Here is a 20,214-nt window from a genome sequence, read left to right as displayed (position 1 = left end):
AGGCAGTGAGCAGATAAACCGCAGAAATGGGGGGGGGGGGCATACAAGATACTCGTTTGAGGTTCCATAAGGCAAAGAGCCGAGTCCTGCACTTGGGTTACAACCCCATGCAGCACTACAGGCTGGCAGAGGAGTGGCTAGAAGGCAGCCAAGTGGAAAAAGACTTGGGTGTGCTGGTTGACGGCTGAACGTGAGCCAATAGTGTGCCCTGGTGGCCAAAAAGTCCAAGGGCATCCTGGCTTGTATCATCCATAGTGTGTCCAGCAGGACCAGCGCAGTGATCGTCCCCCTGTACTCGGCACTGGTGAGGCCACAGCTTGAGTACTGTGTTCAGTTCTGGGCCCCTCAATTTAGGAAGGGCATTGAGGTGCTGGAGCACGTCCAGAGAAGGGCAACGAGGCTGGGGAAGGGTCTGGAGCACAAGTCCTACCAGAAGCAGCTGAGGGAGCTGGGGTTGTTTAGTCTAGGAAAAAGGAGACTCAGGGGGATCTTATCGCTCTCTACAATCACCTGAAAGGAAGTTGTAGCGAGGTGGGGGTTGGCATCTTCTCTTAGGCAACTAGTGACTCTCAGGGGAGGTTCAGGTTGGACCCTAGGAGGAATTTCTCCACTGAAAAAGGGTGATTAGACGTTGGAACGGATGGAGGTGTCCCCGGAGGTGTTTAAGGAAAGACTGGACGTGGCACTTAGTACCCTAGTCTAGCTGACATGGTGATGTTCGGTCATAGGCTGGTCTCGATGATCTTTTTCCAATCCAGTTTATTCTGTGATCGTGACCACCCGTCCGAGCCCTTTTCTCGGATTCTCGCAGGCAGCGGGCAGATAAACCGCAGCAATGCGGTGCGGCGGCGTATATGACCCGCATCTCCCAAGGGACGTGCGTGGGCCGCTACTTGCGCCTGCGAAGGGAGGCAGGGAGGGCGGCTTTGGCCGCGGATCCCCCGGGGCAGCACGACTGAGCCGCCGCGGGCGGGCGGGCGCCGCTTCCGCCACGTGTCCGGCCGGGCCCTCTCGTTGCCGCGGCGACGGGAGCCGGCCCGCCCTTTCCGGCCTCGCATGGCGCCGTCTCTTCCGCTGCGGGGAGTAATATGGTGAGTGGCCCCCGCCGGGGGGAGGGAGGGGGTGAGGGAAGTCGTGCCTCGGACAGGGAGCGAGGAGGCTGCTGGAGGCGCCCCTTTCTCCGCCGGGGCGGCGGCGCCGCGGGGCGCCCGGGTTGGCGCGGCCTTTTGGGACCCCGGGGCCCGAGGGCTGCGCGGGGCGTCGGTGTCCGTGCGGTGCTTCCTCCTCGGAGCTCTCCGCCCTCCCCTCGAGCGCGGTCGCCGCGGGCTCTCGGGGCGGCGGCCAGCCGGCACCGCGGGCAGAGGCGGGATGGTGCCGGGGTCGTGGGGGCTGCTCTGCCGGAGGGGCGTCTCGAATGAGATAACCGGGCTGGGTCTGAGCCTCAGAGTTTTCAGTCCCCGGCACATCAGTCAGGGAACTGGGATTCACCCCAGGACAAGCAGGTTACAGTGCCCTTGCTCCCGTCTGTCGCTGGGAACACGGGGCTGTCACTCTGTGTCTCGCTTCCCAAAGAGGAGAAGTCGTTCTTGTGGGAACGACCGCTTTGTGTGCGGGTTCATCTGGGCGGCGAAATGTTCTCTTTCCATGCTGAGTATCAATGAAGTGACATCGGTGTCAATAACAGGTGCTGTCACCTGTTGGCACTGTCGGAGCAGACGCGGGCGCTCGCTGCGGAAACACTTCTTGTGCAGCTCTTTTAGCGCCACGCGGGGACCCTCAGAGGCTGAGGCGTGGGGCAGCTGCCCTCCTCGCCCGCACTGAGGTGTTGGCAGAACAGTAGGGTTTAGGGAAGCTTTAATGCCAGGGTGCAACACCTGCTGCGTTAGAGCTCGCTTGCGGGGTGAGCTGTGATTAGCATGGGTTTGCACGAGGTTCTCTGTGGCACAGAACATACAGCACAGCATCCTTCAGTAAGCAGGGAGATGGGGCATAGTGTGGCTGGGCAAGGCACATAGTGCGGGAAAGAAATGGGTGTGAAGGCAACAGAGAGGGCTGCGGAGATGGTGAAGGGCTTGGAGGGGAAGCCATATGAGGAGCGGCGGAGGTCACTTGGTCCGTTCAGCCTGGAGGAGACTGAGGGGAGACCTCATGGCAGTCTACAACTTCCTCTTGAGAGAAAGAGGAGGTGCAGGGACTAATCTCTTCCCTCTGGTGATCAGTGACAGGACCCAAGGGAATGGCCTGAAGTTGTGTCAGGGAGGTTTAGATTGGATATTAGGAAACGATTCTTCACCCACAGGGTGGTTGGGTACTGGAACAGGCTCCCTGGGGAAGTGGTCACAGCGCCAAGCCTGACAGAGTTCCAGAGGTGTTTGAACAACGCCCTCAGGCACATGATGTGATTCTTGGGGCTGTCCTGTGCAGGGCTAGGAGTTGGAATTTGGTGATCCTTGTGGGTCCCTTCCAACTCAGGATATTCTGTGATTCTGCAATACAGCAACCTTCATAGGCAGGCAGTCCACTGCCTGTTAGAAAAGCTTTCCAAAGTGTTCTGGCATCCTGCATGTCTCCGTTGAGAAATAAAATAATCGTGTAATGATTTGCTAGTAAAGAAAACAATAAGTGCCAGTGTTTTACCCCAGATGACCTAAACTTGGATCTGTAGTACTGCTTAAATTTTAATTCATGGCACACATATATTTCTCAGATAATGTAAAATACAGCTGTGTTGACAAAGATATCTGTAAGTTAATTGAGTTTGCTTTGGTGACCAGCCCATTAGGATATCTTTTTGTCTTCTGCTGGTAGTTAAGGTGTGATAGCTTAAAATCAAACCTTATTTTGTGAGCCCAAATTGCTGCAGATCACAGACCATCCATTGCAAATCCACAGATTTCTATTGCAAATCAGAAGGGCTTTTCACATGGAAAGCTTATTTCTTTGTGGGGACAGCGGGATGGAGAACAACTGACTAGAAGCTTGAGCCCTCTGAGGGAAGGGAGCCAAGTGGCATGGTTGATGAATTGTTTGCTCCCTGTCATGCTTTCAGGAGAGACACATAGCACCCCCTCATTCCCATCTCCTGTATGCACATACATCCCCTCCACACCAGGAAAGAGCTTATCTGCATGCCGCTGGAAGTTAGGAGATGGAGCACCTACAGTGACCACATCTACTGTGCATGATTAAGTTAAGCCGTAACTGAGCTTGTTTGTATCTCTCATAGTGTTATTGGCCTTGTGTCCACCACATCACAGATGATACTAGCATTGTTTTTATTTCTCTGATGGGTTCTCTTTTATAGATACACAAACAGTATTTTCCTGTTTAGTAAATCTGTTGGCTTTAGGTGGGAAGTATGCTTTGATAAAGAAAAATATTTGTGTTGTCTGACTGTCTGTAGTATTTTTATCTAAATAAAAGTTTAAACCCACTCTTTAAATGATATTTTAGTATGTTTTCCTGTAAGCTTGAATTGTGGATTATGTCTGAATGAAGCTTGATTCTAAGTAATTCATCATTTTCTAATAGAATAACCGTGTGAAATGGCTACCAAAATACTGTTGTATTTATTGTCTATGAGATATTTACTAGTTACACAAAAAATTAATTTTGAGTCTTTGATATAATTATGAAAATAGTTCACAAATGAATATTTTCTTTTTTGCTAATTTAAACCATGGCTTAAGTAAAATGTTTTAATTAAACTATTGAATTTTTTTTTAAGGGGACAATACATCTGTTCCGTAAATCACAGAGATCATTGGTTGGAAAGTTAACACATGAATTTAGGTTGGTTGTAGCAGATAGAAGGGTAAGTATTGCTTTAAAAAATCATCACAATAATAAAAAGACATTAGCTGTGATAGGTTAAAATATATTATTAAGTATATTTTGAAAATTATTCTTTGAATTTTCTAGTTGTGCTTAAAAAAAGAATCCAGCTCTGAAGCTGGATTCCTTCCTGTGCACTGTCCCTGTTGATTAGTGTTCTCCAGAATTATATTTACTGTGTTCAGTAGAACTCTAAACTGAATATGTGCAGATGTTTTTGGGGCCAAAGTTTCGGCTCAGAAAAAAGGAACCCATTAATATAAAGTTGTGCAAATCTGTCTTCAGAAGTCAGATAGTGTGTGCTACAATAAAATGCAAATGTTATACAGGGGTGATTTTTTTTTTTTAGACCATAAAGGTATTTTAAGCATGGTGAACAAGGGCTGTTTATAAATGAGTTTTGAAATAATCTATGAAGCTTAAAATAGAATAAGGGCTTGTTGTTCTGAAACGAGTGGTAAATTTTTGGGAGGGAAGAGAAGCCAGTTCTATTTCCATGATGAAGTCCTGCAATATTGTTTTTTAAAACCAAATAGATATATTTTTGTCTTGTATATTTTGGAAGATGTAAAATGCATATTTATTCTCATCAACAGTCCTGGAAGATTTTGCTGTTTGGTGCTATAAATTTAATATGTATTGGCTTCCTGCTCATGTGGTGCAGCTCTACAAACAGCATAGGTAGGTGACTCTCCGGTACTGAAGCTACAACCAACTACCATGTGTTTCTTAGCTTGTGAAGTTCCAACAGACTGAAAAAGCAAAGTTCAGCAGGTAGTGGAGGTAGGTGGCTACACAGCCAGGTTCAGAAAGAGCTTCCTTTTGATTTGCCACAGTCAGTTTAGAGACATTTTTCACAGTCAAGTGTGAATGAGTGAAAGGTTTTCCCGACCTGCTGGTTGTTTGCTTCCTGCAGTATCTTCTTCATCTTTAAGACTGAAATCCAGTAGCCTTTTGAGTTAGTCCTCAAACCTGTTCCTTGTATAAATAAATATCACAGGTGACATACAGCGGCCCTCACTTGCAGTTGAATGAAGATGTTTGTAGTGTGGCAAATGGCTTAGGCTTCTTTGATTCCAGGAATGCCCCTTTTCAGTGTTTCTGTGGTATGTTGACCTTGGCTGAACATTGCCCACCAAGCTGTGGAGAGAAAAAGGGAAGAGAAGATAAGATGGAAGACAGCTTTTAGGGTGAGATAAGGCACTTTACTAAAGCAAAAGGTTCAAAAGGTTGCACACTCATAAGCAAAGAGAAAAAAAATTACTCCCTATGTCCCATCAGCAAGTGATGTTCATCCACTTCCTAGGAAGCAGGGCTTCAGCATGCTTAGCAGTTGCTCCGGAAGGCAACCATTCTAATACCGAATGCCCTCCTCTTCCCCCTCCTTTTCTTAGCTTTTATATTTGAGCTGACATCACATGGTGTGGAATATCCGTTTGGTCAGTTTGGGTGAGCTGTCCTAGTTGTGTCCCCTCCCAGGATCTTGCCCACCCTCAACCCCTTGATGGGGGGGGATGTTGAGAGACAGCACTGATGCTGTGCCAGCACTGCTCAGCAGCAGCCAGAACACCAGTGTGTTATCAACACCTTTGTAGCTACCAATGCAGAGCAGGGCACTGCAAGGGCTGCTGTGGGGAAATGAACTCCATCTCAGCCAGACCCAGTGCAGTTTTGTATGTCTTCTACTTCTGAATAGGGACTTCGAGATCTTCTGTACTGAAAATAGAAGGTTGAACATTTTTAATTTTTGTCACAGGTTTTCTTGTGGTTTTGAGATAGGTGAGAGATGCAAAGCAGGTAAAAAATTCTGTTGAACCTACTTTTCACTGCAGTAATGCACATAAGAAATCTCCTGCTTTGGTGGGTGATGTGCTTTTGGAAGATCTCCCGACTTTTCTGTATTTAAATTCCTAGTCACAAATGTAATACCTTTTGTATCTGGGCATTATTACATGGTTTCGTGGAATTAGGATTGCCATAATCAGTCTGTTTGATGTTAAATATATTGGTGTGTTTAGAACATTCACAGAGACTGGCTCTATCAGCAGAGACGGTTTATATAGATAGAAGATTGATAAAAGCTGCATGAAAGGGACTTAGAATACAAGTGATTTCTGCATTGAAAAACTGTATTAATTTTTAATATTTGCTTTTTTTACAGCTTTAACTGCTTACACATATTTGACAATCTTTGACCTTTTCAGGTGAGGTTTTTTCCCATTTTGTCTTACTGTTCATTTGTGCCTGTCTTTTTATATTTCCATACACTTAAAATTTACTTACAGAAGCAAACACATGTAACTTAGTCATCAGTACAGAAACAGTAATTGGTTTAAATATAGAATAAGTAAGTATAAAATTGGACATCACAATAAATAGATTATAAAAAACACCATAGCTGTATTGAGAATGACTAGTAGCAAATCAGTTCAGTCATGGAATTCTCTGTGCAGATGCACGACAACATAAAACAGATACTAGCATCAAAGTGTCATGTGTTTGTTCACTCAGTGCATTTCCCTAATGCAGAGTCATTGATTTTGAAGTAGCCCTCAGTTTTAGCATCAGTAAACAAGGAGTAGGTAATTGTATTTCTATTTCAAAAATATTAATGAGCTGAGTCACAGGCACTCTTCCCATGTGGTATTTGATATTTTTAGTGTCTTTCTTGTTTCTTAAGAAAATTATATTAAAACTACTTTTAAGTATGATAGTTCTGAACACTTTTGGTAATATTGGTAGTACAGACGTGAAATATATTCAGTTAAATTAGTCTGTACTGCATTAGAATTGTGATTTAACTTTAATGAATCTCATATTTTTCTTACAATTTTGTATCTGCTGAGTTTTGTCATCTTGACCCAAAATACCTTTTTCACCTTGGGGGTTGATGTTGTATTTCCTATTTGTGTAGAATTTTAGTTTTAGGAGAAGATAGAATACCCCTGACAACTTTTCTGGGGTTGGACTAGAAGATTATTCTAACTCACAGCGATCTCTTTCAAGAGTTTTGATTTGCTCTAAGGGAGAACAATGCTCAGTAATTCTGCTGCAAAAATCAATTTCTGGTTATTTCATTTTTCTCATCTTCCTGGTTGTTTATAATAGTCTTACTGAGTATAGGAATTTGCTGTTTTGTGTATGAGCAGTATTATTTCCTCTGCTTTTTCTTTCACTCGGCACAGCTGGGGATCAGGTTGTGAGGATGTGATTGTTCATCAGCTGTAGGGATCAGTTCTTGATCCAGTCTGATTTAACATTGTCATTAATTATGAAAGGACTGCATGAAGGCAGAGATGGCATCAAATCCGTATGGATTCCTGTTTAAAAAAACTGTCCAAAGGAGTCAATAGAGTTAAAAATAGGCAAAGTAAATGAGTCTCATCCTTGAAAAATTCAGGCTAGTACCATGGGGATAAAATAATTGGAATTCTAGTGTTAATTATGAAAGAAAAACGTGGAAAGAAGATAGTAAGGAAGACCTGTGGCTGTCAATGAATGGCTAGTTAGATTACAGATTGTATACATCAGTGCAGCCAAAGAAAGTAAATCTGTTTTGGCCATACATGTAGAGCAATTAGACTGTGACAAAGGCAATACTTGGCCGTGGCCTGAGACTCAGTCTAGAGTGCTAAACTGAATTCCTGGTGTATCTCTAAAAGACGAGTTGAGTGGAAAACTTCCTTTGCTTTTTTTTTTTCACTTTTCTTGCTGATTTCTTTCTTTTCACAGTCTTGCCGATTAGCTTCCTTCTTATTTAAACGACCTTTCTCAGGTTATGGCATCTCTAGGCAAGTTCAAAAAGCAAATGCAAGGGGAACATTTACTGGGTGTCTAGTTTGATACTTTCCCTGGCTTTTGCTTTGTACTTTTCATTACTATGTGTGATACTGGACAGTATTAAGAAGATTTTCTCAAATCACCTTTGCCTGTTAGTCAGATTCTGGGGTAGCTGGTCTCGTATGCTCCAGGTCCCTTTCAGAAAAATTCATGGAACACATGCAAATTAAACACTCGTTATGCTATTTTGTGTCAGGGTCTCAGTGGAAAAATGCATTGCATTTGGAGTTATGGTAAACTTGATTTAGACTGGGTTATGTTCTATATTGAAGAAGGTTGGTGGTAGCCTTTGTAAGCACAGCATGCCATAAGGACAGCGTTAGGCTGTCTCCTGGTCTAAGGAATTAGATGGACTACCATTCTGCCTGCCCGTTTTATGGGACCAACTGAGACATCACTGTGCAGTCTCAACTTTATTCCCAAGCACAACCTTTTCTGGATTCACTAGGACAGTCACTGTGACAGTGGTGGAGGTGTTGAGTCAGGGTAAAATGTGGTCATATTTGTTTGTGGAGTTCTGATGGCTCAAGTGTATTTGTAGATTGTCCAGTTTGTAAAGGCTGCAGTTATTTATCATAGTCTAATTCTCCCCCTTTTTTCAGTTTGATAACATGTCTAATAAGCTACTGGGTAATGATGAAGAAACCCAGCCCAGTCTATTCATTTGGGTAAGTACTAATAACAAGATCTGGTGTTTGATAATGCAACATTTGATATGTTGCTGACTATCATTGCCTGGATCCCCTAACAGCCATGAGTAATAATTTGTGTGTGAAAGAACCCAAAAATAAGGAGGGACAAGACTGATGTTGTAAAGAACAGTTACAGAGTAGGGGAGGGACAGGAAGAAGAATTAAGAAATACTTAATTTTAAGCTGTATCTGGTAAGTGGCGTATTGACTTAAAAGAAACTGAAAATAATACCCACTCTGTAAAACTTCCCATTTCTTCTCATCTGTCTGCTTTTGAAGGAATTGGAAAGAGTAGGTCTATCCTGCTGGTTACTGTATGGAAAAGACTCTGTTTGATGTTCGGTGTTCCTAAACTTAATTCTCAAATTTCAGGTTTGAAAGGTTTGAAGTTCTAGCCGTATTTGCATCTACAGTTCTGGCACAGCTTGGTGCTCTTTTTATACTGAAAGAAAGGTAAGTTGTGTACTGTTTTCTTTAATTTTTTGTAATGTATGAAGATATTCTTCACCTAGAGGGTGGTTGGGTGCTGGAACAGGCTCCGCAGGGAAGTAGTCACAGCACCAAGCCTGACAGAAGCGTTTAGATGATACTCTCAGGCACACGCTGTGACTCTTGGGGATGGTCCTGTACAGGGCTAAGATTTGGACTCAATGATTCTTGTGTGTCCCTTCCAAATTGACATAATCTGTGAATCTGTGATTCTGAGATATGGTCCAGATCAAGCAAAAGCACATGCATTCCAGAAGGGCTATTTTAGAGATATTTTAGAAAAAAATTAAAAAAAATTTTTTTAAATATTGCTAAACCATACCACTTACTCACATTTATTACTCTACATGTAGGGTTTAGATCTAATGATAGGAATTGATAAATATAATTAAACAGCTCTCAAGAGAAAGTTTCAATGTCTTTAAGAATGTATTTTTCAAAAATGTTGGGTAATTAACTTAATGCATTTCCTTATGCATCTTCACTTTTTAAATTCATTAACAAATAAAACTGTTTTTAATTATTTTTTCTCTTTTACTTCTGCTACTTTGTGAAGTAAAGCAGCTATGTAATATATTAAGAATCTGAATGTTTAAACTATCAACTGCTTCACTCCTGCAAAATTTGCTCATATATTAATTTGACATACCATCTATGATTGGAAGCATTTGTGTTTCAGGAGGTTAGCTTAAAAAATTATTTTAGTGTTTAAAGATGAAGAGGCTTTTGCTAACATCTGGAATTTAAAACTGGGCAGTGTAACATCCCTTTTTCTATTCAAGGGCTCTGTTTTCTTTATAAAGGGCTATGTTAACAACTTAGCGATTTTATACTATAAGGTTGGTCTGTTGTACTGACAGTACACTGGAATGGACCCACTGTCAAAACCTCCAAATTTTCCCACATCAAAACTGATAGTAGGCTTTTCTGTTACATCTCATTTGGTAATTTACCAGTGCGTAAAAAAAAAAGATCAATGTGTCTTCCACAGTGTCCAGTGTCTACTTTATTTGACCTTACTTAGTGAGAGGCTGTAAGTCAGAAATTTCAGACTTAGTTTTTTGTGGTCACCAACAGTGGTGGTGGTAGCAGTAGCAGTATTTCTTGCATGTTCATTTACAAGCATCTTTTTATCATGTAGGCAGCATTCATGGTAGGTAGCACCTATGTAGCACAGTTTGGAAATATTTGGAAAATCTAAATTACATCTGCTTTGATTCAGTGTTAAATGCTTTCATTGCTTGTAAAAATTGCTGTGTTTATCTAAGCGATTAATTTTTTTCAGTGCTGTATCCATTAGTTTTTGTTTATGAATGGCATATACAGAACTATAAAAATACGCTTCAGGTTTCAAGGTTTTACTGTATGAACATAACTCAAATTTTCAATTATTTTTGTAGTGCAGAGCGGTTTCTGGAACAGCCTGAGATACACACGTAAGAAATTATTTTGACATGTAAAATGTGTCTGTGTCCCTTTATGTTTCTAATTCTTAATCTATCATGTGTTAGTTATGCAAGTACATTCAACACCAAATTGCTTTTGCTACCTTGGCATTTGTTTCAAACTATGTGCAAGCTGTATTACGAACAGTTTTTTCAAGGTACAGTTGAAATGTAATTCTGATGGTCTCTTAAATAATGATTTAACTATATGTTGCTGGGTTTCCTAGTTTAGTTACTCTCATTTCTTATCGAGACCTCTTAGGAGGCCTGGTATGTTGAGGGGAAGGATGCTGTGGTCATGAGGGAGCTGAAGGTGTTGCAAAGGTCATGAAGACTATAAAGAACGTGTGGAAAGGAAAAGAAGGTGTTACATGGCAAAAATCTGGGACATGGGATGTATGGCGAAGTTGTAGTTCTAGAAAAAGGATAGGGGAATACTGTAGGAAACTAAGCTTTTTAGCTGTGCTGATGAGGGGACAATTTATTCATATCTTCAAAGGACAAACATATGTAATTAGTTAAGAACTGTTATTCAACATTAGGTACAGCCTAATGTGATAACAATAATGTACAAAGTTCAGCAATCTCATATAACCCTTACAGTGGTAATACGCTGCCAGTTACTAAGCATTACACTAGTTTATCTTACTCTTGTTTTCAGCCTCAGTGAAAAATACCAAGCAAAGTATTTTGGTATTGTTTCTAGTAATTACAGCTTGATGTAATTACTGTAGTTTTACTATACATTTATATATATTTATATATAGTTTTATATAGCTTAATGTAGTTTGTGATGGTGTGAAATTAAGGTACTTATTTTCCCCTCCCTAGGGGCCGACTGCTGGTTGGTACTTTCGTGGCCCTCTTTTTCAACTTATTTACAATGCTTTCCATTAGGAATAAGCCTTTTGCTTATGTCTCTGAAGGTATGTGATTAATTAAACCATAACAACAACTGAGATAAGATTTTAATGTTTGTATTTTTATTAAGATATAACTTGTCTGGTAACTTTCTTAACTAGGGGGCATATATTGCTATTATAAGCTCATGCAGTTTAAAATTGCCATCTGATTTTCAACTCTAGTTTGCTTATAAGGCTCTGAGTAGAATGTAGTTGTTAATATGATAAATAAAGGGTCATTTTAATGTTGAAGTATCCTTTATTTTCAATCTTTTGGATTCAGCCAGTGAAGGTCATCTGACAGATAGCAGAACTTGAAAGACATTTTATGGATATATTAATGGATAAAAATAATGTAATAATTCTTCTTAATAGCCCTTTTACATTTTTCATTGTGAGTTAGGCTTGCATTCATTCCATCTAACTGTAAATTGCTTATAGTAATAATTATATATTATACATTCTACTTTATCTTACACAAAAGGTAATGGTTATAATCTGCAATTGTATTTGTATTTAATCAGTTCAGATTATTACAAGATGGGTGTTTTACTTACTGCCTGGAAAAGTCAGTTTGGGTTTTTTTCACATGCCAGTGAATCTATTGAGATACATTTACTACTTCACAGTGTATTTATTGGATTCTTTCCTTAAAATAAAACTTAGGTACTTTAAAATGGATACCTTTACTTGTAGTAACTTTATTACCCTCTTTCTTTTGCAGCTGCCAGCACAAGCTGGCTTCAGGAGCATGTCGCAGATCTTAGTAGAAGGTAAAGCTTTATACTCTTTTTCAAAATTGCTAGCTTCTGAAAGGCAATGTTGGTTTTGTGTGTATAATTACAATTTGGATAGGTATTGAGGCATAAACTGTTGTATTAGAGCTTTTAAAATAGCTTTACCTACTCTAGATTTAGTGTATGAACTCTGGAGCAAACATTGTCTGCCATATTTCCCAAATACATCTTTCTGGATATTTTTCCTTTTGAATGTATGTGTTCAGTACATTGTATGTAATTCTCCTTGAATGAGACGAGGAGAACTAGCATTATCTTGTACATACTTGAACTGCATTTCTCAATATTCATTACCTGAGTGATATATTTTGTAGTAATTTGTGTTTATTTACTGTGTGGCCTGGGCAAATGACTGAGATGGTTGAGTTTAAATATGATATATGAAACAGGTTACTCACAGAAACATAGCTATGGAAACTCCTCATCTGTCCAGCAGGACACTGGAAAGTCTGTGTCTTCCAGGGACAGAAGCAGTGTTGCTCATTCATCTTGTCTGTTAACTCTCTTGCTTGTATTGGATATCTGAACCATTGTTTGCATATAATTTTGTCAGATGTCAGAAACGTTTATTTTAATCCATACATGTTCTTCCAAGTATCTGTCAGTATCGAAATAAGAATGTTAAAGTATACTGTAAAACATGTTAACTGTGCTTCAAAGTCCATCTGTTTCTGGGTGTTGTGATCTTTTTACAGTTGAGGAAAGCAGAGAACGCTGACTCGTTAAACAGAATAATTGATATTATATGGACATCAGAGCCAACTTCTGCAAAATAGCTTTGGAAGACTAATAATTGGGTTGCCCAAGTACCTGGAGTTTCAATATAAAAAGGAAAAAAAAAAGTTGGATAGAAATCACAGACAGCAGTAGAGTTTTTCTTTTATCAGTATAGAAACATGGTGTGATGAGGAAGGACACTGATGGGTAACTTGAAGGGGTCCGAGATCAAGAGTGTAGAATTATTACAGGGTTTTGAGATAACCTGTATACAATTATGCCAATAATAATAATTAAAAAAAAAGAATTAGTATGTATACAGCAGCTGTTTCAGATGCCTCATGTGGAGCAGTGCTGATTACAAAATATCTGCACCTGTATATAATTATGTTGATTAAGATTCTTACAGGAGCAGGCCAGCACATGATGTCTAAACATAGGTTGGCTCTAAACAGAACAACAAGATGTTTCATTTTGTCCCTGCCTTTAAATTTTCCATGACGTGACATGCAGTTGTATTAACTGGGAAGTACAGAACCTCCTTTCTCTCTTCATTTTCCCATTGATAGGAGATAGCTATAAATAAGTAACTTTTCCCAGTGTTCCCTCATGGGTTTTTTTGGTCTCCTCTTATTCAGCTAGCTGGTCTCCTTACTCTTTTCAGACTCCATGAATTAGTTAGCTTTGGCTTTAGAACACTTTTGCACAGTATGGTGGCAGATGGATTGTAGACTAGTGATATGCAAACCCCTCAAGACTTAAATATATGTAAGAACAGTATCTGAACCTGTAAAGTACTTGTGTTGCATATGGCTGACACAGCCAGCTGAGTTACCAGAAAAAAAGAAACTGGCACAAGATGTGTATTTTAATGTGTAGAAAAACTGCATAAAGATTAGCATAATATAATGTTTTGTAGATGGGGAGATAGATTTAAGGCATATTTTTTTTAAGATGGAGGAGTCAAGTATTAAATATGGGAAGAATATGACATGGATCTAAACTTGATTAATCTTTGCTGACAGCAGCCTTTAAGCAGAATTAGAAGGGCCTTTACAGTTGTCATCATACGCTGTGACAGCAAGGTGTGTTTGAAGTCCAGTGCTGAAATAGTGGGTGTAACTTTTGGGTTTTGAAGTAATGATGAACAGCTGGCTGACAGCTGCTTTTCCTGTTTTGTTACAGTATTTGTGGAATCATCCCAGGATTAAGTAGCATCTTTCTGCCACGGATGAACCCTTTTGTCTTGATTGATATTGCTGGAGCTCTAGCTCTGTGCATTACATATATGCTCATTGAAATCAAGTAGGTACAGTTGTTGTTTTAAAAAAGTTACTCTTTTTGTATCCAGTCTGTGGGAAAGTACATTTTTTACATGAAAGGAATGATCTCATCTAGAGCTGTATTTTGTATGAATGGCATTGCAACTCCACAAATGCATTTGCCTATTTTCCAAGATGTATGGTTCAAACGAGATTAGTATGTGTAATATTCTATAACTGTATATAACTTAAAAGAATAAAAAAGAATCATAAGAAAGTTATCCTGCCTTTCAAAAATGTAAATAACAGTTTTTCTTTAAAATTGCTCTTTCTCTCTAGCAATTATTTTGCTGTAGACACAGCCTCTGCTATAGCAATTGCTTTGATGACATTTGGTACCATGTATCCCATGAGTGTCTACAGTGGGAAAGTGCTACTCCAGGTAAGGCACTGTCACAAAACAATGGGTTTTGTGATTTCGGTTTTGTTAAATGTCCTCATTAAAAAAAGCAAACAAACCTTAAAATCTGTTTTAAGCATGTGAATAGGAAGTGTTCCCATGGAAATTTGTGATGTGCTATAAGAATTTTAAAGGCAGTGGAAATACGCATCATGAAGTTATAAGAATTTATTGTTTAATGCCATTGGTTTCTTGTGTAGGTAGACTGGGCTTAAAGGCTCTCTTATTTAAACAGGGCCAATTAGTCTTTGTTATAACTTTTTCTTTTTTTTTTCCTCTTCTTTTTGAAGACAACCCCACCTCATGTGATTGGCCAGTTGGATAAACTTCTTAGGGAGGTAAGCCAGTGTATAATACATAGCACAGTGTGCACAGCAAACTAAATAAGCATTCAAGAATGTGAAGAGTTTTTCCTAGTAGTCCAAGAAGATTGCTAAAAAATTATTTTTTTAATATTATTTTTTAGCTGCATGTAGAAAATATGAAACTTGCTTTCAAAGATGAATAGTGAAATTCAGGTATCTGGAACAAATCTGTTCAAGTAGTGAAGTCGGTTTTTATTTAAATTTGAGCTACCACTGAAGTGGTTTACAAATGTGAGTTAGAGGAGGAAAAGGAGTACAGGCAGCTGTTGACTTACAGCATGCTGAGTTGAGAACATACAGCAGTTTGTCAGCAAGAGTTATTTGAAATAAGTTCCTTAAATCTTTTTTTATTGTTTTGGATGTCTAAGGATAGAAAAGTAGTAGATGAGCAATAGTGGCATTAGCAGATGTCATCTGTTCTGTGTATAGAACTTTTATTTCACTACTGAAAATTATGTATTATTCAGTTATGTTTGCATAAAAGTACATTTCTAAAGGGACTTGAAACTTATAATTTATTTTCATATTTCTGGATGTTTGTGTAAAATTAGGTTTCAACTTTGGATGGTGTACTGGAAGTTCGAAATGAGCATTTTTGGACATTAGGTTTTGGCACTTTGGTAAGTCATGTCTATTATCTTTTTAACCTTTAAAAAAAAAAGTCATCAGTTGCTACATTAAACTTTTTATTTAAATAAAGATATTTCTTCTAAAATCTTAACTATAAAAAAATTGACGGAGTCAGTATGCAGTCCTTGTGCTTTATTGCAAAACTTCTCTTCCCCTGCCTTTTATATTTTTCAAAAGCCTTGCTATTGGGTAATATTAATGTATACTGCAGTTCTGGATTAAAGCATGCATTTTGCAACTATAGAATTTCTTTTGTATTTTGGCAGTGAAGAAAATCCCAAACAACAGCAAAAACATTTTTCAAATGGTGTGTTAGTGTAAATGTCTAGGAAAAGAGAAGAAAACTGTAACCCTTCAGGTACTAAAAGTCTACAGTTGACAGTAGGATTGTATTTTTTCAGCATTTCTGGGGGAGAAGGTAGAACAAAGCAACTAGAGATGTGTACCAATAAAAAAAAAAGAAGGGTTTTTTGGTTTGGGTTGGGTTTTTTTGGTGTGTTTTTGTTTGTTTGTTTGGGTTTTTGTTTGGTTTGGTTTTGGTTTGGTTTTTTTGTTTTGGTTTTGGGTTGTTTGTTTGTTTGGGTTTTTTTGCTGATACAGAATGATCACACAGAACTTGGTTATTTATAAGTTGATGCAGGGATGTTGTGACAACTGGAAAATTAATACTCTTAGGATATTTCTCTACTTCTGAATTCTTCCAGTATGCTACCCTTCTTAAAAAAAGAAAAAGGCTGCAGTTCCTACTTGCTGATGTGAAAATAGCTTTCAGTTTACTATTCTGTCACCCAAAATACTGGATCACTGCATTGTTGGATTGATGACAGATATTTACAAGAACTCTGTGTGCATATTTAGCTATTGGCATCTTCCAGATTGTAGTAGAAACCTCCTGAGACCTGGATATGTTTTCAGCTGCACCATCTGATGTAAAAATGGCTTGTACGGCACAAACCGTGAACCATGTTCTTTATTAAATATGTGCTGAAAAAGCATGTGAGGGGTTCTGTGTTGTGTCCTGCTCTCTTCTGCAGCAGTAGATGAAGGTCAATGAGATAATGTTACTAAGAGGAAGGTAGGGGGAGCCTGCAGTTACATGCACATCCTGGCACATCCTGGGAAAGCTCTAGGCCTGAGCTCCACACAGCCATTGCCTCTGTTCTTGCTGATGGTCCCCATTTGAGCCTGTTTGCCATGCACATTGTCCTCTTGCCTGCTCCAGTAACACAGTGATGACACTTTTGCCTCAATTTGGCATATGAAGTTTGTCTGCACTTTGTTCTACTTTTGAGCCATTTTTTCTCCCCAACTGTTGTCTTTCCTGCCATCACATGTTGTATTGTATAGTGTGGTTTTAAGACTCACTTTTCCCGAATTATGATCTTGATATACTCATAAGAGATCGAAGCATTAGGAAAGATCAAAATGTATCATAATTATGGAAGTATGTATTAAAGTTCTTAATTTAGTCAGTAGTCTCCACTGCAGAAGGTCTTGCCATAATTCTCTGCAGGATAACTTACTTCTTCTTGATGCATAGAGAGAACCTTTATTGAAGTAACAGTTAACAGCCAACTTATTTTTGTCACTTTCTAGGCTGGATCAGTACATGTCCGAATTCGGAGAGATGCAAATGAACAAATGGTACTTGCTCATGTCACTAACAGATTGTACACATTGGTCTCTACTTTGACTGTTCAGATTTTCAAAGATGACTGGATCAGACCTACCTTATCATCTGTGCCTATTGCAAACAATATCCTGAACCTTTCGGATCATCATGTTATTCCAATGCCATCTTTGAAAGCTGTTGATAATTTGAACCCTGTTACGTCCACTCCAGCTAAGCCCAGCAGCCCACCGCCAGAATTTTCTTTTAACACACCAGGCAAAAATGTGAGTCCAGTCATCCTTTTAAACACTCAGACAAAGCCCTATGGATTGGGCTTTAATCATGGATCCACACCCTACAGCAGTGTACTCAATCAAGGACTTGGAATACCGGGGATGGGAGCAGCTCAAGGATTCAGGACTGGTTTCACAAATGTCCCAAGCAGATATGGAACTAATGCTCGTGGTCAGCCCCGACCATAATAAACACCGTTATTTATTGTACTTAAGGGTATTGACTTAATTCTTTTATTACCCAATTTTTATAAACATTTGGAATGTCAGATCATTCTAAATGGCTGGGAACAAGTGCATTGTTCATATTCATGAAATGGTTAAATTGCAACTTTTTTTCTTTGCATCAGCCTGTGTAATGCCACAGATATTTTTCAGACTTACGATACTTTACAAGTAGTTTTTATAGAGTGTCTATTTCTACTCATCTTTTTATCCACTTTTCTTCATTCATCCAAGAATGTATTGAGACATAGCACAACTCCATAAGAGAGTTGAATTGTGACCAGGTAGCATTTTTTTTTCTAATGCAAATTGCTTACAGAAATACAAGTCCCAATTTTCAGAGATGTTTTGATTGCTTTATTAAACCATCTTTCGGCAAAGTCACAATTAGTTTTTGGTTGCAGAAATCCATCAATATTTGTATTGTGACCATTGTGAAGACAATCTGGCATTTCAGATTGTAATTAATTTTGCAAGACCATGTTTTTACATTTTTATTGATGCCTTTATAGAAATTCAGATGGTTCAGCAACCATTTTCTAGTTGTAAGTATTTCATATTCATCTCTGATATTTCTTCTTTTTTGGTTTAACTGCAAAATTATCTAGCAATATACTGGGAAATAAAATATTTAAAACCTAAAAGATTTTACAAGCACCTCTTTTTTACAATTAACCCTATTTAGGATACAGAGCAGATGACTGTATTGTTTCTGAAGCCAGTATTTAATTTTTGACTATGGAAAGTATTCTGTGATTTAATTGTGACTTTGTATTTTTCCTCTTTGTATTTTTTCTCTAGTTTCAGGGGGAAAAGTATCTGTTTATATTCCTAGTTTATATCCAGAGTGCAGATTGGTGATCGCTGAGAGTTCTTAGTCACTGCTGGAGTGCTTGACCTTTGGGTCATACTTGGAATAAGACCACTTACCTTGTCTCTGCTTTTGCATTACTGTTCTGCTGTACATCTAGATGGCCATATTTCTTCAGGGCCTTTCTCAGATAGCTCTTTCCTCTGACTGTTTCCTTTTTCTTCACTGCTCTGACAACAGGGAAAGGCCTTTTAGAAATACTTCAGGTTTTTTCTGTTCTCCTGTGTGGTATCTATCTTATGATTGCTCCTCTGCCCATTCTTCTGCATCTCTTGGCTGTTGAGGAATGGGTTGCCCATTCCTGTTGTTTCACTTGTAACTCAGGGTGCTATATATTGGCTTACACCTTGTTCATTTGTATACTAAGTGGTCTCTCCCTTTGTCCAAGGTGGTTACATGGAGCTGGAGTATCTCAGGGATTCCAAAGATATTATGTTACCTGAAGATAATGGCTTTGATAAAGAAATCGTTCTCTTGTACAACTCAGTGGAGAAAACAGTCTTCATTTTAATTTTAAAGATCTGTGGCCTCTTCACACTGGCTGAGGATTTCTTTTTCTGCATAAGAACACTGCATTCCTCTTTTTTTTCCCCTCCCTCTCCATTACCTGTGTTTCTCCAGCCAGTGCATGGAGAAGGGTGTCATTCCTGCAAACTCTTGTAAAAGCAAGGTGACATTCTGCATTATGGTATCTTGTGGGGATATTTTAGACTGGGAGTAATGTCCAGGCTGCTACTGGGATACAATCCATGTAAGTTACAAGTAGGGAATCTAGTTCTGTACTTCCTTTGCAGCGAGAGTGACAATTTCGTTGCTGTTTTAGAAAATGTAAAGACCTGGAAAACTTGCATTTAAAGATTACAATGAACTTATAAAGATTGGCTCTGTTTTCATGAGGTCAGTATTAACTCAGAAATCACCTCTATTTCGTTACCCTGTCTTTCTGTGTCGTCTATTACATGTGCCATTGCTGCATGGAAATTCCTGAAGTACAGAACACTTGAACAGATTCTCTGTACCTCTTGGGTGCTGAACTAGACTGCACTTTCTACAGCATCTGCAACACCTTAGAGCCAGCAGAATGTTTACAATATACTACTCTTGTGTGGCCTATTTGAGAATTGTTCCTTACTCCAGTTTCATAACCAAACACGCGCCCTTTTTCTGACATTTTCAATACATTGTATTATATTGATTGCATGCCTACTTGTTTTTAGTAGAAAATTAAAGCTCCATTTTATGAAGCTGATCTTTTATTTAAAATCAGAAGGGAGGACGAGAATCCCAGAACTCTGAGTGCAATATAATCACTTTAACAAAAATATTTTTCAGAGTGATTGTTTACAGTATATATCACATGTGCAAATGGTAAAGATTCTTTTAGAGATTAGAACAGCTTTTTAGCCGTGTTATTGTTGTGAATATATTAAGAATATTTGTTAAATCAGCACAGAGTAAAATGTCTCCTTTTATATGAGGAAAATAAAGTCAGTGTAATTCTTAAATGACAAGGAAAAAGTGGTAATTTGTGTACAAGATTTTATAGTTATCTTTTTATATATATTCATTGTTTAAGTGATGCTCTCGGGTGATACATTAATCTCAATGAGCAGATGCATCAAACTTCAGAACTGTTTTGATGGATCTGCTACCAATGTTCACTGGGTCCTTGGAATAATTCTACAGACAGTATTTTTGCTGCATTTTGTCTTTAACTGTATTTTGCTCTTAGGTGGTCACATCTAAATGTTTATTTGCTATGTAGCAAATAAGAATTGTG

At 39.0% G+C, this 20,214-nt stretch overlaps 1 protein-coding gene across 2 annotated transcripts; it reads left to right on the top strand.

Moving 5' to 3' along the window:
- Positions 1-1,022: 1,022 nt before the first annotated feature.
- On the top strand, positions 1,023-19,939 carry SLC30A6 (solute carrier family 30 member 6). Of its 2 annotated transcripts, none has more exons than XM_032683018.1 (14): positions 1,023-1,091; positions 3,728-3,814; positions 4,431-4,515; positions 5,996-6,038; positions 8,277-8,342; positions 8,739-8,819; positions 10,256-10,291; positions 11,132-11,226; positions 11,927-11,975; positions 13,902-14,021; positions 14,318-14,420; positions 14,729-14,776; positions 15,355-15,423; positions 17,135-19,939. In XM_032683018.1, exons 1-14 carry the CDS (start codon positions 1,089-1,091, stop codon positions 17,525-17,527), a joined length of 1,278 nt encoding a protein of 425 aa, XP_032538909.1. In that variant the 5' UTR covers positions 1,023-1,088; the 3' UTR covers positions 17,528-19,939. The 2 variants fall into 2 exon arrangements, with proteins under 2 accessions (XP_032538909.1, XP_032538908.1); XM_032683017.1 differs by having other exon boundaries at positions 17,030-18,201.
- The last annotated feature ends 275 nt before the right edge of the window (positions 19,940-20,214 follow it).

This window comes from Chiroxiphia lanceolata, chromosome 3 (assembly GCF_009829145.1).
Source record: "Chiroxiphia lanceolata isolate bChiLan1 chromosome 3, bChiLan1.pri, whole genome shotgun sequence".
Classification (NCBI taxonomy): domain Eukaryota; kingdom Metazoa; phylum Chordata; class Aves; order Passeriformes; family Pipridae; genus Chiroxiphia; species Chiroxiphia lanceolata.
This window is presented reverse-complemented; position numbering and strand designations above follow the sequence as displayed.